Genomic DNA, 17934 nt, shown 5'->3' on the forward strand with positions numbered 1-17934 from the left:
ATAGGGGTTCCCTATAAAATAGGGGCACAGAGTTGTGTGTCTGACACTGTGTGTCCTCTCTAGTTTGCCATTGTAAGCTTGAGTAAATAAAGTACATGGCAATGCTCATCTCTGTACATAATGTCAAATAATTCCACTGTGAAGTTGTGTCTTAAAGACACAATAAGTAGTGGCACTTTGAATTTCAGAAGTGGGTCGGAATTCCCTTGCTTACAGCTGGTGCCAGAACTGCTATTCAAGAACAAGGGTTGCCCTCCCCTGCCCTAGGATATGTCCAGAGATTGTGTTTTAGTGATTCCTCACCCTCTGTATATTCATGGCACATGTATATTCATAGAAAGGCAACATCACATAACTGCACTTTGGAATATGGGTGCACTTGGACCACTTTGAATTGAATCAGCTAATGCCTTGCATTGACAGATCAGGATTGGGCCCTTCCAAACCACTTCTGGTAATCTGATGTCCAGTTTTGACCTTCCATATGTTTTTAATGGTTTCTGGAGTGTCATTGTGTCAGAAAAAAAATCTTTATTTTGAAGTGTCTGCAAAACATTGGTGTGGGAAGGGAATAGGTTCTCTGTATAATGACGTGCCCCTGAGGTGGGACTCAGCGCGGTCCAGGAATGTTAGAGGACCCACTGTTACTGTTCCTACATTTCTTCAGGTCAACACCATCTGACTCAGAAGGGGTAATCACAACAAATGGGGCTATAAATTAAAATGGCGGGTACATTAAAATGTCACTTCACATTGCTTCCATGGAAAAACTGATGGGAAGACATCTTGCCAAAACACCAGCGCCCTTAATTTATCAGCCCGGTCCTAATCCTGGAACTATGACAATCCAAATACAATAATAATAATAATTGCTTACACTTATATAGCGCTTTTCTGGACACTCCACTCAAAGCGCTTTACAGGTAATGGGGACTCCCCTCCACCACCACCAATGTGCAGCATCCACCTGGATGATGCGACTGCAGCCATAGTGCGCCATTACTCTGCTCTCCTCCCCACTGATCAGCTATCAGTGGGGAGGAGAGCAGAGTAATGTAGCCAATTCATAGAGGGGGATTATTAGGAAGGTAAGGGGCAATTGGAAATTTGGCCAGGACACCGGGGTTACACCCCTACTCTTTTAGAGAAGAGCCCTGGGATTTTTAATGACCACAGAGAGTCAGGACCTCGGTTTTACATCTCATCCGAAGGACAGCGCCTGTTTACAGTATAGCGTCCCCGTCACTATACTGGGGCATTAGGACCCACATGGACCGCAGGGTGAGTGCCCCCTGCTGGCCCCACTAACACCTCTTCCAGCAGCAACCTTAGTTTTTCCCAGGAGGTCTCCCATCCAGGTACTGACCAGACTCACACCTGCTTAGCTTCAGTGGGTTGCCAGTTGTGAGTTGCATGAGTATATCATTTTTGATAGTAGCTAATTGATCCAAAGATCTCATCCAGCTGTTTCCAGGAGGAATCCAGGGTATCAGCTTCAATAACACTGCTGGGTAGCAGTTATTGAAGACTCTACCCAGTTTGGGTATTGGGTATTTATTGAAGAAGCAGTTTTCTAGACTCTCACAACCCTTTGGGTAAAGAAGTTTTAATAGATAAAGCTATAAATCTATGTTCTATAAAGCTTTAATAGATACACAATTTGAAAATAATTTCAGCAGCTCATTGGAATAAAACCCTGGACTGGTAGTGAGTTCCAAACCAAAATGAAAACACTTTGTAAGTTTAATGAATGAATGGTCTATAAGTTGTCATTTGCTGAAGATGCATGCAGGCAGCAATGTGAAAGATTAGAACAAGCCACAGCTTCCTGTAGATAGCGATAAAATCTTCTTTCAGGGTGAAATGATGTTTCCTGGGGCTCCAACTTACTGCATCCATCCTTTTACTTACTTTCAAACTCATCTAAAGCACGAGTACAAGATCTACACCCTCCCTTCAAGAAAGTTGCATTCATCTTGCAAGTGTGCCGTGAAGTTTTATTTCACTTCTCATCAGCCCTGACTTTGGTTATATGTTCACTTTTTAAAGGTAAAACAGAAACTCCATTCACTGCTTTTGTCAAAATGACATGCAAGGATTATTGCAACTGATTCACAACAGCAAATTTCAAACCATCCATCACTGGCAAAAAAAATAACTTGCATCTTAATTATTTGAAGAGACACGGTGACCCCGTTGTTAGCTGTGCTACCTCCTCACAATGCTGGGTTTCTGGGTTCAATTCCATGGGTGTTGTCTGCATGTTTGTATGTACAGTATGTATACATGTGTATGTGTATGTAAATGTGTATGTATATCTGTATGGGTGTGTGTGTACAGTATATGTTTATGTGGTGATGTTTATGTGTTTGAGTATGTACTGTATACTGTATGTGTAGGTATATCTGTATGTTATAATATGTTGTGATAATAACCCTGCTCAGTACAAAAGGAACCACATGTTTGGACATTTACTGTCTGTGGTTGGCAGAGGAGCCAATGGTGTGAAGCTGCCATCTGTGAGTTTATGACTGAACACCTCTGAATCAGAATCCCCCCTAAAAGGTGGCGGCTGTATTTGTTTGTGTTTCCTCCCACAGTCCAAACCTGCTGGTAGGGTACTTGGATTCTGTTATGAGTTTGGCCCTGATCTGAATGTGTGTGTCCTGCAATGGACTGGTGTCCCATCCAGAGTGTACCCCTACGTAAGGTTCTGGCTCCCACCGCAACCCTAAAATGGTTGTTGTTGTATGGGCACGCTGTGCAAAAAGGCACAGACAAAACGAACACTTGAGAAAATAAAACTGAGAAAACAATTGGTAATATTCATTATACATCATTATACTTAATGAATATCATTGATTCATCACTTTATAGTCATGTCATCAGACATAGGAGGGCATCATGCTTTGCATTGAGGTCAAATAAAAGTGAGTCATTGAGATAGCAGATAGAAAGTGGGATATCTTTTTTTTCTGTAGCTTTCATGTAAATTAGATTTAATCTGAATGATTTGCAAAAACAGATTAGTTGCACTTCCCTCCTTCAGTGCAAGTGAGTACTCAACAGGCTGGCTTTGACACGTCAAGTAAAGAACTACAAATTTGTTTGCGTAACAAGCTTCACTTGTAATGAATGCGTTACTGAAGAGACTTCACCCTCTTGGAACCTGGATAGGGTTCTGAATTCTGCCAGGAGGATGGGAGGTTTGGTCTCTTGGCACTGTGGGACTGTCCTATTTTTGCGAAGTGGGGCTGTGTGGCTCTGAAGCCAGATTGTGGCTACTTATTTGATTCCCTGTGAGGGCCGAGCTGCTTGTGACACCGGCGCCTGTTTTTTATCATTATCCTTGTGAATATGTCAAAACATATTGAGAGATCACGGTGCTTGCACTGAATTCCAAGGTTTTCAGTGGCTGATTTAGAAGTCATCTTTATTAATTTTCAATGTGGCACTTTCAAATTAAGTAACATCACCTGACAAGTACTGCCATAGGTCTGTATTGTCTGTGACAGCAGTCTGAAATGTTAGCGTAAATATGTATGCATGAAAGTAAAAATGTTTAGTCCTCCAAGAGTCCCTTGGATTTTTCAGAATTATACAAACTTGTCATTTAAAAGAATGTTTTCCTTAATTTACTTTTTTGTTCTTGAATTTGTTCTCCCTGGGGAGTACCAATTGCTGGATCACAGACTATAAGGATTTACCTCACTTATCTGTGAAAGCATTCCTCTGCATTTTCCTCCTACAGATCCTGATCTGAGGGACAGCTGGTTATTACCATCCTCTTAGACAAGTGAAATAATTTGTCATGTTCTTGTTCCAGACTTCTTAAAGCTCATTCCTGGCTATATAGCATGCTTACAGATATTTTAAAACCTAAATATTTTGGTAACACATTTGTAGCATTCCGTGCCAAACATATGTATGATGACCATTGTAGACAGGAAACCAAGATTCAACACAAGCTTTCAATAAAAGGCCTGCTTATCTTTGTTATTTCAGTTTGTAATTAGTCCGAAATAATAACACATGAGAATCTCTGAAGCCAAAACAAGTGTGCGTAGTCCTGCCTGAAGCTGTGTTTTAAGAGCAAGTAGTCATTGTGAATTATAGGAATGAATATTATGAGTTCTCAACTTTTCATAATGTTTGAAGGCAGAACTGTCTAAACAGACTTCTAATTCTGCTTTTACATATCCGTACACATACATAGGCCCATTTCACCTGTCAAACTTAGCTATACCCCCTTAATGATCCCTAACACTGGTGAAGCTGCTGTCCATGTCTGTTAACTTTGATATACTGGAAACGAAAATGGAATTGGAATTCTTTCAGAAGGTTCAGTCTCCAAGTGCAGTGAAACAGTGAGAGATAATTCATGTTCATTCATTTCATAGCGACTGCTTCCTTAAAAATGCAGCACAAGCTTGAAAAGAGTTCCTTGTAAGATACGTCTTTCAAGGCGTCTGTCTACCCAGCTGCTAAAATGACAGTGACCTTTTTTGTGTCACTTTTTTAGTGTGTGTTGCATTAAATGTATTTTAAAGGTTAGTTGAACTTTGACTGTTTGATAAAAAAGTAGTTTGTGGATGACTAGGATTGTGTTGATCACAAAAATAATTCCCTTGGTTTACTCAAGTGAACTGCTTTAAAACCAGACTGCTTCATTTGTTATTGTGAGGCTGAATATACCCTTTTTGGTATATTTTTAAGTTTTTTGGGTGTTATGGGAATAAGATTTGGTCGGACAACATCTGATAAGGAGAAGATTATCATCTGCTGTTAAATTTGATAGAGGAGATCTGTATGCCTAGGCTTACAGAAAAAATTCTGATTGCAAAATGCAATTTTCTTGAGTCCATCTGTGCTTAAAGGTTGAGGCCCTATATATTATAAATTGGATGTAAGGATTATGAAAGCCTTGTAATCAGTTTCCAACTGCTTGTTAGATCTCTTCTGAAACAGATGGTGTAGGCCTTGTCCGTGTTATAGATGGTATGTGTCCAACTGGGAGTATTCCTTTCCCTCCTGAAGATGGAGAGCAGACAGTGCAGCTCTTTGTCAGTATGTCGCCACAGGAGGACAGCCGTGGGAGTTTTGAGTTTTGTTTCTGTCTGTAACCATGGTCTCTTCAGGCTTATGGCAGCAGCTACAGCAAGCAAAACGGCTCTAGTCAAAAATGAAAATGCAGTGGAAACACAAAGCCCTCAGAGAGTTGGGTATTTTTGGTCATTAAAGAACCGAAACAACTGTGGCTTATGTTGTCATGAGAGACCATTTGTTAAACTTTACATTCTATAAGAGGCACTGGTGAGGGGAGCAGAGGTTTCTGAATGCTTTTCACCATTACTGAAACTCTTGAAAAAAAAAAACCAAATAATATTTAGTTATAATTGTACAGAATGGCATTCTCTCAATGAATCTTTATCCTATATAAGAAAGTAGACACATTGACTTGTAATATTTTCTTGAACACAAGTTGCATTTAACATACAAGAGAGCACCAACGTGGTTTACAGATTTTAATCAAATTTGAAAAGACTCATCAAATTATGTTATAAAGCCACAAGATTGCTTCAAACATCTAAATACAAATGATAGTCTGCAGATTTAAATCAAGGAGGGGAAACTCCACATCTTAAGGGATTTATAGGTAGTGTTCAGTTAGATGAGTGACAACTAAAAATGTAATTTGACTTCAAACAGTTCACTGAAATTAAAGTAATTAAGGTGCGAGTTGGAAAAACAGAGAACTCTGCAGCTTTGGATAACTAGGGTTTTTCATCCCAAGCTTAGTTGCTTGCAGTGGTTTTGTAGCGGCTTGAAGACAAAGCAGGAATGTTACATTACCAGTTTCACACACAGCCATGTTGTGAAAGCCAATGCCCTAGAGTTTTTCAAGGAATGGCTGGATGAGATCCTGGGTTCAATTAGTCACTGACTCCCTAACTGGCTAGATGGAACAAATGGCTTCCTCTCCTACAGGTTCTAATACTTTTATGTTACAGAAACAGATTAGAAGACCATTATTATCCCAAACCTGGGAAATTCATTACATACTATAGGTGTTTGGCCTCCAGAACGTTACTGTAGTTATTGTTCTTGGTTTATGCCAAAGATTTGACATTTTCTGGCTCCCTCAGATTGAAGACAGTTCTGACATGGATATCATTAGAAAAGGCATTGCATTTAGGAGCTGTTTTACTACAGTATTGTTTTATACTTTTGTACATACTGTATCAGGAGCACCTGTATGGCTATTGTGTTATTTTTTCACACCCACTGATGATTAATTATTCATTTTTTTTCTACTTCATACACCATGTGTCGCAAAAAAAACACTGATTTGGTCAACTGATTTTATTTATTCGTGAAGACCGGTTTCCATTAAACAAGGGTAGTAAATTGCTGTTAGTGAACATGTACAAGAAACCGTTTTTCTCTAGTGTGACCATTCAAGTCTTGTAGGACAATCTTGAAAGATTTAAAGTGAGCAAGGGGATCCCCCCCCGAAGATATGAGGCATCTCCATGCACTTGAATGCTCAACACTGTCTTCTGGCAATTTGTATCTTCCTTTCCTTTAAGATTTCAATTTCAAGAATTAAAACAAAGAATACCAATGTCGTAACAATGCAAACCCATTTTATTTAGAAAAGAGAACAATTCAACTTAACTGCAAACACTTCATTCCAGTTGTCAGTGATCAGAACAATGCGGACGGAATATTGCAAGTCCTACATCTTTGTAAGGAATGCAGATTTCGCAAAATTAGATTAAAAGGCCCAGTATGTATAAGGATTTAAAAATAAAGGTTTGCTGAAAGTTGCCTTCTTTCCACCTTCTGAATTTTAACTCCTGCAGACAGCCTGAAAGAAAAGCAACATTTTTAAATGTTAAAAGAAGGCAGACACCTCTTCACAACTTTCAGTAAATCAGTCCCATTCATCCTGCCTTTATTCCTGTATTTGATTAAAATAAAACCAAGAAAACGCTGCGCAGATATCTCATCAGTTGTAGTAACCTCCACAACTTCAGAACCTCAGGTCATCTTCGCTGTTAAACACATGAGTATACTTGCACAGCAGCAGGAACTAAAGCTGTATCTCAGACAATCACTGCACAGCGTTTACCTGCGTTGTGGTCTATTTGAATGTATGGCTTTCAGTGCCTCCGCGTCCGAATCCTGAAAAGGAAGGGAGAAGAGTTTGTATTTGTAGTCAGCGAGCAGGTGAACTGGTGAATTCCAAAACCCTTTGAAACACTCAATGACTAAGCTGTACAATAGAACACTTTTTTAACAAGGTGACGTAACAGTGGAAACTTCAGATCTGCATTCTTCAGAAAAGAGAGGGTGACAGAGTTCTGTGATATTAACTAGACTTTGCAATGTTTACATGATACCATCAGTCATATGTCAGTGCATTCCTACGCATGCATCACTAACTTATAAATGACATATTAAATGCCTAACAAGTTCCTACACACATCACTAAATACCTACTCTACATGAATTGTGCTTTAGGAGAAGTTCCTTAATCTGACAGATGGCTTGTTATGATCTGTTTCACATATACTGTAGGGTTTGTATGACATCTTTTGGTCTCACATTCAGATGTGTGATGGACACCTGCTATCTTTAAATTCAGAATTCAATTTTCCAGATATTTTTATTGTTATCCTAATTGACTTGGTATCCTTCTGTTACATCTCCTAGCAACAGCCAGCCGAGACAGTGTTGCGTGATAACCAGGATCAGACGGTATTAGATAAGGAATCAGGAAGTGTGGGCCAGTGGTGTATTTTTAGTTTATCACCTGTCCCAGTAATCCCACAGTGGCATTGTGGAGATGTGGAAAAAAATAATAAGGATGACTAAATTGTAACGCACTAACATCACATTTTATTGGAAAGGTACCAGGAAAAGAATGGACTCTCTATCTCTGACCTTACAGAGAGTAACCTGGAATCACACTGCCTTGCCTCCATAGCTCAAACATACTGTTTAATTCCCACTTCAATGGCATCTATTAGTAATTTATCTCATACGTGAATGTCATTGTTAAAGTGGTGAATATTGCCACTGTATCTTCAATACATATAGCTAAAATACCCTGATCAGGTCACTCAGCATGCTGTAGACCAGGGGCTATCAGTCTGGTCCTGGGGACCCAGTTTCTTTCCAGATGAGCTCTTTACTTAACTGAAACATTAACTCAATTAACAGGTTAGATGACGTGAAAGCTTCAAAAGTCTTTGTTTTCCACTCAGACGTTGGGGTTACTTAGGAGATGCTATGCTAAAAAGGCAGCCTCCAATGTGAATTGGAACTGAAAACAATTAGAGTTCATTTAACAATGAATCCTGTTATTAAAGGCTTATAATAAGGGTTTAATTAGCTAACAAGGAGGTCAAATGGAAAAAGAACCAGCAGGTGTGTGGGTCCCCAGAAATATAGTTGGAGACCCCCGCATCTTATTTATACTTTTTTCATTTTACAAGCATAATGTTAAAAATTGTGCCGTCCAATACAGTGCTTGTTGGCAGAGAAAATATTTTATATGTATGCGCGAGATCTCTTAGCTATAAGCAGTTTTTCGCTTTAGAGAACTGATGACAGCATGATTCTTTTTGGATTTTATTTTTCTCCATCTATTAGGATCTGCTTTCAAAGGACAAAGCATAAATGAGGAATATCAGCAATAAAAGCAGAACTTGTAAGAATCCTTGACGTGGATCATACTGTAGCACAACTGGTTTCTGGGGTATCCTTCCGAATTGGGCTCAGCAATTTCCATTCCACTCCGTATATCCAACACATAGACTGTTTAATCTTGACTTTTTCTCATCATGGCATCTGGATTTGGGTTTTCAGATCAAATGAAGCAGCAGTGCTACAATCCCTATACCATCAAGTGGGAAAGACAATATTGCATTGAAATGCGTAATTGTTAGATCCTCTGCTATTTTTCATGCTACAAGCCTTCTAATGCCAAAAGGACAGTTTGCACCAACTAGAAGACTGAAGCAGCTCTCACTGGGAGCACTGCAAGATCAGAGGTGCCCAGCAAGTCACAGGGCATTGCATGGATAATCCAGGCTGACAATAGCCCACCCAGGGAAAAGAGGGTAATGAAAGACATCATTATCACTGGAGAATCACCTGTTGCAATCTCAGACTTTCACAAGATGGGAAGTGAAAAGGACTTCTGATAGGACAGAAAAAAAGCAGGATCCTTTTTAAGGGTATTTTGTCTAAGGTGACTTTACAGAAACATCTCTCTCAATTTATCTTCTCCTGCATCCACTGGCGTGGTCTCCAAAATTCTGGATTAAAAGATTATCTGTTTTTGTTCCTTTTTTCCAAGCCATTGATTCCTGTTTAATCTACCCACACTGTACTTCTAGCACATGACTTGCATACTTGCTGCCTCCGTAAAACGCCTCAGTTATATCCTGATGGGAGCGTAGGTGTCAGCAGACATTTTCACGTAAATATGGATTTGTTCTGGGTTTTTTTCTGGCAGAGGGATGTGATCAGTGCTTCTATTTTGTTCTTGATTTCCTCATGGTGTATCATTAACAAATTATTTGCAACTGTTGTGCAAATAATTTGCAATTGCCATGATTAAGTGAAATGGCTATTCACAATAGCACATCGACAAAATACAATAACCTGTCTATTTTCACCTACTGTCTTTTTGCACACCTTTTGATTATTATGCTTTATGATGTCTTTTTAAGGTTAAAGAGGTAGATCCTTTCTTGAATTCCCTCATCTGATTGTGCCCCTATATTAGTTAGCATTAATTATTTAAAAGAAATAAAGCCACATACCTTTTGGCCCAAAGAGTGCCGAGTAACAGGGAGCATTACAGTAGGGCTTCCCCTCATGCTGGAAACAAGATTTAAAGAGAAAAAAAGCCATTAATGACCTGTACATTATGAAAGGTATCACAGAAATGAGAGGAGGCCATTCAAACCATTCTTGCATGTTAGGTTGCTAGTGGATTAATGATTCAAAAACTCCATAAAGCCATTTCCTAAAGAATTCCACAATTAAAAAAAAGTAAGAAAGAGATTTCTGTCTCTGTGACATCTTTTCATAATTGGTTGCAGGCGGTTTGAAAACCTAGGCATTATATTAAGCTCAGATATTATTTTGATCAAGTATAAAATCTCACCCATGGTATAGGAGACATCTTAGGTGAATCTTAGTGAAATGAAGGAGTCTTCCTAAAAACTTTCTGGTTTACAGCTTAGTTGGGAGTTGTGAAAAGATACCCACTTCAAGCAGTTTTCTGCTTCTGAAAAAGTAATCATTTTGTGCTTTCATCCATTTGACTATCCTGTAATTATCAGCTCATTGGTCTGTGTGTAAAAGGACAGCTAGACTGAAGCACCTCAGCTAGGGAAACTATCAGAAGAGAAGACAGTTCTGTAGAATCGCTCAGGAGCAGGTCTTGCTTACATTGCACTTAAATTAGATAGCTCGTTTAAAGTCTGTGCTATTTACAGAGAAGATCTTAGATCATCTTAGCTTAGGTAGTTCTTAGATCAATTTTGCATGAAATTTAGTTTTGAATGGTGAGCATATTAATGATATTTTTGCCATTTTGTCATTACCTGAAACTATAGGCTCCTACCAGTAGGACCTACCTCTGCATGAGAGCCTGGAGACAAGGTCTTGTTACATTTCTCACATTTCAGACAGGGTCTGTGCCAGTCTTTGCCAAGGGATGTCACTCTCTCAGCTGCAAAGGTCCAACACACAGATGAAAATTAAATATTATACACTGTACAATCCTCACCAATAGCATTTTGCTTATCTGAGCTTTCATAATCTTTGACACCAAGCTGCATAAAGAAAAAATGTCTATTGCAGGTGGAGAAAAGGGAGATTCTTGTGTGAACTATGTTCCTCAGAGACTAATAGGGAATGACCTGCCATCCTCTGTCAGCTGACCAATTGGAGAAAAAGACTACTGGTCAGGTGACATTTAAAAACCAGGAAGCAGAGTCTTCAATTCTCAGTCAGTATCTCCTGTTGACCACTGCTGGCTAGTAAGATAGCAGAGTCTCTGTTATGTACAGCACTGAGGAGAAAGGACCAATAAGGTGACTGGAGAATAGACCCAGGTTGAAACATGAGTATCGAATTATAATCATGAGTATGATTATGAAGCCAGTATGTAGTTTACCTACCTGGCTATTTTTATGCAGTAGGAGTTTGGATAGAGTTAGGTTTTTGTTTCTCTGTGTTTTTATGAGGGGGGGTTTCTGTTATTTCCCACACTGTAAAGCAAAAGGAGCACTATCTTTTCAACCTTATGGCTCAATTTGTGTGTCTGTCTCCCAGAGACTCGCCAGTTCAAAGGTTCTGTTATAGCATCCTGCCCCTTGGTACTGTATACCACAAAACCATCCTATCTTCATGGCATATATCAGAAGTCATGTACATAGAGGCAGAGGTTTGTCTGTGATATTGTATGACAAACTCCAGTACTAGGTTTGGTATCTGTGCACTTTGTTTCCTGCAATAAAGATATATTGTTCTTCTGTAGGACTTGCGTATGATTAGGGAAAACCATGGTGAGAGACAATGCATTGATCTATCATTAGATTTCACAGCATATAAACTATTCTCAAGAGCCTGATCAGACCTATGGCTGGTGGAAAGGGTGGCTTTCCCTCTTCAGAATCTAATGCAATTTTTTTGGGTCCTTTAGCAAAGCAATTAGCAAGGACAGAGTTCTCAGCAACGTGGTTCTTGGAAGACACACTCTCCCTAAGGAATTATTTCCATGTCAAAGCCTAATAAAAAAAACGTTAATCTACTGCACTCCGCATTTGTATGAAATTTGTCTTGGGTGAAATTTGTCTTGTGCCAAAATAATTTCAAACATTCAGTGATAAGATTGGATCCCTTTATCATGGTTATCATTATCAGCATTACAAGCGTGAATTATCTCAAGCTGCGATAAAGTCCTGGCAATTTCTTTAGAGTTTTTCATCGAAAAGAAAACTGCTGCCACTGATTTCATACTGTATCCATGAGATTTATCTACTTAACTGTGTTTGGTTTGGTGTTCAGAATTGGTAAACAAATAGAAAAAAAATCTGTAAGAGGAAACTCCTCTCCTGCCCATTTTTAAATAAAATTCAATTTAAAAAATGCGATTTATTAACATGACAAGTCAGAAAGGTCAGAGCTTTTGGATCAAAACAGGGTAGTATTACTGGACACAACATGGAGCAGCAGCCCATGTCTCATTGTGGATCTGGCCACTATCGCCATTGTGTTTAGATAAGCACATCCTGGGGCACAGCAGGGTGTGTTTTGTGTTTATAGATCTTGAAATTGCATTGGATTTTGCCTTGGGCGGTTGCTCATCTCCCTTAGTCAGATTTATACCAAGATCCCAAAGAAACACAATGGGTGGAGTAGTCTACAGTCCATTATAGTCAGGAACAGCCCATTCTGAAGTAATCATTTCAACCCCCCCCCGTGTCCCAACAAGATCTACTGCCCTCTTTTACAGCAGGGTGGATATCAACCTTAACACACAATGAACTGAAAAATATAAAAGCAAATTCCTGAAGCATGTCTCCTTCAGCTCCACCTAAAAATCCTTGATACTAACCCATTATGCTACAGTACAGCTTATTGGGCTGGAGAGGAATTTATGTATTTATTGAAAGCACAGACACTCCTGTGTCTTCTGGTTTCCATTCTCAAACAGTTAAGCTTATTAAACTCTTAACTGCATCAATTGTTAGTGTTTTCTTAAAATGTTCTGCACTCAGGACACAAATCTCCATTATGAGTTTAATTTCTGAGAAATATGAGCCAAACTGTTTCAGCTCAGTTTAAAATGTTTGTTCTGCTTTAGGTGGGTTTGACAGTGCCAAAACCTTCTTATAATCAGTATTCGTGATGCTGCATGAGCCCACTAGTTTGATTAAACCAAGTCAATGAAACAAACCTGAATGAGAGAAGTGAATAAGCGATAACTTGTTTCACAGTTTAAAAACTGAATCAGTTTTGAAAATAAAAGCAATTTAAGAGCTAAAATAATGAAATCCAGTTGGGAAGAAAACCTGAAGACACTGGAAAGTTAATCCATTTACATAGGGTATCTCTTGCTCTAAGCAAGGGTTATGAGTACCTCCCACTCTGTGCAAGATATAATCCTTTAAGGGCAATACTCTTGAGGCAAATTTCAAATACAATGTTTGAGCCCTATGACTGGCTGTGGTGTCATTGAATGAAAGCCACCCCAACAGTTGGTACTATTTGTTCTATATGAAATTGCTGTGGAGGCTGCAGTGTCAAAAGATGAATGGTCCCAAGAGGTGAGCATGGGCATCATCCTTAAAGTTACAGTCGGGCATGAGAAATTACAACTCGGAAGTGTAGCAGAAGTACCGTACAGCAGGACAGTGTAAAGACACTAAATTCATTCACCACAGAAATGTATCTGTTACGCAGATGATAGTGGCATCCCCAGTGATGCATATTACGGATCCTTCCAAAAAACCACAATCGATCAAAACCAAATGGTGAACCATTCATTCACTCCCAGGCTGGACAGGCTCCAGAAGACAACAGGGGAAGCTAATGTTATCAGCAGACATGTGCTGCATTTTACCTCACAAAAGTTATTTCTGAGCTCCGAGTTCTTCATGTTGAGTATAAGGCCATTTGATTTCATGTTATATTGTGACTTGCACAATCTTAATTATGCTTCCTTACAAAGTACTTTTTAATTGTTTACTTAAATAAATTAATTAAGGAAAAGAGTGAGTTTAGGTGCTTTGCAGGGACAAAATAAAGTGAAAAGACACGAGAGCATTTGTTCACATTGCTAGATAGAAAGACTTCAGAAGCCATTAAAAGTTCTGTCAGATTAGTCCTAGCCAAGGCCTAATGTACAAACCAGAAAAATCACTTATATTTTGCTTATGAATTCTTTCAAAATATTTTTGGCTCACTTCTGGAAGATTTCAGTGGCAGTACTCTTGTTTTAAAGACAACACAATACTGTTTGACAATAACAGAATCAGGATTTATTTTAAAGGTCCAACATGCAACCTGCTTTGCATATGCATCAATGCGTAATTAAAACAACTAATCTTTGTATCAAATAAAGAAAAATGTCTGAAATTCCTAGCTGTCAGACCTGTACTATAAACACTGTTAGTAACTTTTCATCATCAGTCTGTGGGCACAGCACACAAAATATATTTAAGACATGTATTTAGCAAACCTCAGCTTTATGCCTCTGGTTTTATGCCCAAATGTCAAAACAATTTGAGGCCATCTAACATTGCAATCAAAGTGAATTTGAGTTTTTTCTTTTCTCTTAATTGACAGCCTTTGTAGATGTTCCAAATCTGGAAGAATTTAAACAAAATCCATCATTTAACCACCAATTCAGAGATCTTGTGTTACTATGCTTTGAAAGGTCAGTTTTTTTCTCACACAAGAAAGTTCCATGGATAACAAAATCCTTTCACATTTTGGAACTGTGCGCTACCATTTCTGCATCTGCTTATTAGAGCCTTCCTTACCAATGTTCGTGTGTTTATGAAAATACATTTGGAAAAAAAACTAAGCGTAAATAGCATTTCCTTTTTTGTTTGTGAACACTGATTTGAAAGCAAGATGTTTCTGGCTTAATAGCAGTTCTCATGTGTACAAGTAATTTCACTGAAGCACACAGTACGTTCCCCAGGGCGTTTCCAGCAGAGAAACAAAGCACCTCAATCTCGAGAGCATTTGAATTCCATTTTCATATCACACTTGGTGAACAGGAGTCTTTCTATGTGCTGGAACAAAATTGTCTCTCGCTGGCAATGTTTTTAGCTGTTACAGTATATGGCGGAAACACAGGGACTCTACTTCACCTAACGGAAAAAAAATTCCATAATTTCCAAAGCTGAATAAGTCTTAGGGATTTTCAGCATATATTGGTAATGTTATGTTATTTGTTATGCCAACAGATTATACTTTGCAAATCCACACAAGATGAAAAGAAAGGTAATACCCACTCCCTAGTTTTGAGTGCATGATGGTGAATTTAATGTCTTCATTTTAACCTCAAGCACTCTGAATACTTTGAGTGTTATATTAGAAAAACAATAAGAAAAGTATATTTCTTGAGGGCCTGAATATGAAAAATAACTGTACTGTTTATTTGCAAAACCATTTTTTTCAGAATAAAATGTAAAAACAGTGATCCCCATATTTGTGTAGCAGATGTATTGCACCGTAGAGCACATAATTGAATTAAAATGCATGAAATTTGTGGTTTGGGTATTTTAGTTTGTATGAAGTTTTGGAAACGTGCCACAAAAAAAGACACATTAATTGATGACAATATTGATGACTTAAATGTTATACATACAAGATCGATGTAAATTAGTAAGCTGTACCATGAGTGAATGGTACAGCTTACCGATTTAAGTAATGGTAAGATGCATGCAGGGGATGTCTTCAAAAACTTGGTGTTGCACAAGTTCACACTGTATATGGAATACATATTCATATACATATACATTATAGTCCATCATGCCCCTCCGTCTCATAAGAAAAATATGTACAGTATATGGGTAAAATGATACAAACCACCAGTATAAGTAACTGCAAACTGGTTCTTTAATTATGAAAAGTCCAGTTTCTGGAGTAAATGCACATGAAATGTACTTGATTGCCTGTACGTCGCAGAAGGTGAAGGTCTATACAACATACTGTATGGTACGTGCCGTGCCTGAAGAAGCGCATTAGTCAATATATAAATATCTACAGAGACCGCTGCATACTACAGAAGGCTGAAAATCCCATCAAAGTTAGAAACACACAGTGGAACACTGTTGACCAGATGTTCTGGAATGATCGATTTATCTATTGTCCAAGAAAATACACCGAAACTGGGTGTGGACACTCCAAACACTGCTCATATTTACTTAAAATATCTGATTATGTGTCATGTGAATGAGTTAATTGTTAAGCCTGTATGATATTGTTCACTTACAATATCTAGTATGAAAGGTTGCACATACTGTATATAACCACACAATCAGGTGCTCGCTGACAAGGATAGATCCGTTTTTTTTTAAGATGATTAAATATTAGGATTTTGATTGTTCTTGTGATTGTGCGGGGTTTTATTAGAATTATTACAGCTTTTAAGTCTCTGAAATTGAATTACTGCTGGTATTAATTAACTGTGATGCCTATAAAAATTCAATGTGGAAGAATTTGAACATCTTATTTACAATTTGCCTTAAGTGTTGTTTTTTAAAAAAAAATATTTAACCCGTAACAAATCGTGCAAATCTAGTTATTATTAATAGAAACATAAATTCTTACTAAAATTCACTTATTTGATTTTCATAAATACACATTTTTTTCCAATATTCGTTCACAACGCACATTTTACAATAAAGCTTTGTGCGCTGCTGTTGTGAAACTATTTCACAAGATCTCACAAGACCGTTAATTTCTTCACTTATCTCACGCACAACACTCTGACATTATAAAGCACAAACATCATAAAAAGTACAGTATGACCAGTTCTTTAGATGTACACAGCAAGCATACTGTACCTTGTTACAGCCTAACTTTTTAACATTTTAAGGAGGATGTCAACAAGGCAGCTACAGAAGCTTTGGTTATTTTTGGACCAATGCAGCTGTATTCTTATTATACAGACAGTATGCCGCACGCCACACTAATAAACTAAGAGAAAAAAAAGTTTTGTGTGAACTGTTCAAAAAGCACCATAAGAAATACTGCGGTAAAATTAAAAAAGAAATCTTACCAAAATACACTTCTTTCTGGCACTTAGGACACTTGGGCATGTTTGCAAAACTTGCTGATGTCTTGTTATGAGTTAAATATCCGCTTTTGAAAAGCGCCAAGGTACCTGCCTGAAAACCACGCCTAACTTGCTTTAACCATGCAGAAAAATCAATCCGTCCCCTCTTATTTATAGTGCGAAGAAGACAGTTTGCACACGGGAATAGCTAAGAGAGGGAGAGGCTTAAACTTTTTCTGCACACGACCCTGTGTAAACGAAGCCAGAAAATATTAAAAATGCAAAATTTGTTCATTCAAAGCATAGGAACCGGTCACAATCAAACAGCGGAAAGGGAAGATGCAGTACTTGAGTGCTAACGACTGTTTAGAAATGAAAGTGCTGCGCAGAGCTAAAACGAAACCTGACAACAAGTGGTTTCATAGGTACTGTATATGTACTGTATTAATGTTGTAAAATAGCTATCAAAAGGGTTTAAATATTATTCCCTCCCTGTAGTTTTAACAGTAGCCCACACTTACAACAATCGTTTTGACATTCGTTTCAACTTCCAGTTCAAACTTACAGTATCGTCATATTGCTTATTATACATTGCCAGAAGAGTAGGGGTGCACTAATTAACGGTTAGACTATTTTCAAATTATATTTACGATTACATTTTTTTAATTTTATTTTTTTTTCTGGATAAAAGCCTGCAGCGCTTTTAGATACATATACTGGTCCTGCAAATTTGCGATTTCATGGCTTATTAGTGAATTAAACACAGTGGCGAGTATTCAGTCTAGACTGTAGATCTTGTTTCTGTCTCTATGTATTTGACATTTTTTTGTTTTCAAGAACAATAATTATTTTGGTAGTACAGTATGTGGTAACCGATTTATTTTCTTAAGCTATGATTTGACATTCCGTACTTATCAGGAAATGGGTGTTGTCAGGAAGTGGTTTGGGCACTCGTAGAGCAGAAAGGAATTGAGCAAAAATGTATTAGTGGGGACTTCCAGGGTCATGCCCTGTCTCACCTTTGCACATGGGCTTTTTTTAGTAGTGCAAATACTACACTTTGGTGGTATCCACAATGTCAGGAAAATGTGGCACTACACTGTATTTGT

The 17934-nt window shown here is 38.2% G+C and overlaps 1 protein-coding gene across 1 annotated transcript; it reads right to left on the bottom strand.

Moving 5' to 3' along the window:
- Window positions 1–6630: 6630 nt before the first annotated feature.
- crip1 (cysteine-rich protein 1) lies at window positions 6631–16981 on the bottom strand. The gene is made up of 5 exons (XM_006632565.3): window positions 16829–16981; window positions 10662–10756; window positions 9840–9897; window positions 7136–7188; window positions 6631–6871 (listed from the first exon to the last, which is right to left on the bottom strand). Exons 1-4 carry the CDS (start codon window positions 16866–16868, stop codon window positions 7148–7150), a joined length of 234 nt encoding a protein of 77 aa, XP_006632628.1. The 5' UTR covers window positions 16869–16981; the 3' UTR covers window positions 6631–6871; window positions 7136–7147.
- Window positions 16982–17934: the final 953 nt, after the last annotated feature.

The sequence above is a fragment of the Lepisosteus oculatus genome, chromosome 8 (assembly GCF_040954835.1).
Source record: "Lepisosteus oculatus isolate fLepOcu1 chromosome 8, fLepOcu1.hap2, whole genome shotgun sequence".
Lineage (NCBI taxonomy): Eukaryota > Metazoa > Chordata > Actinopteri > Semionotiformes > Lepisosteidae > Lepisosteus > Lepisosteus oculatus.

Coding starts and splice junctions, on each gene's coding strand:
- crip1 (XM_006632565.3), bottom strand. CDS start 16,868: ATGCCCAAGTGTCCTAAGTGCCAGAAAGAAGTGTATTTTG. Junction 10,757..16,828: donor CCAGAAAGAAGTGTATTTTG/GTAAGATTTCTT, acceptor GGACCTTTGCAG/CTGAGAGAGTGACATCCCTT. Junction 9,898..10,661: donor CTCCAGGCTCTCATGCAGAG/GTAGGTCCTACT, acceptor TCTTGTTTCCAG/CATGAGGGGAAGCCCTACTG.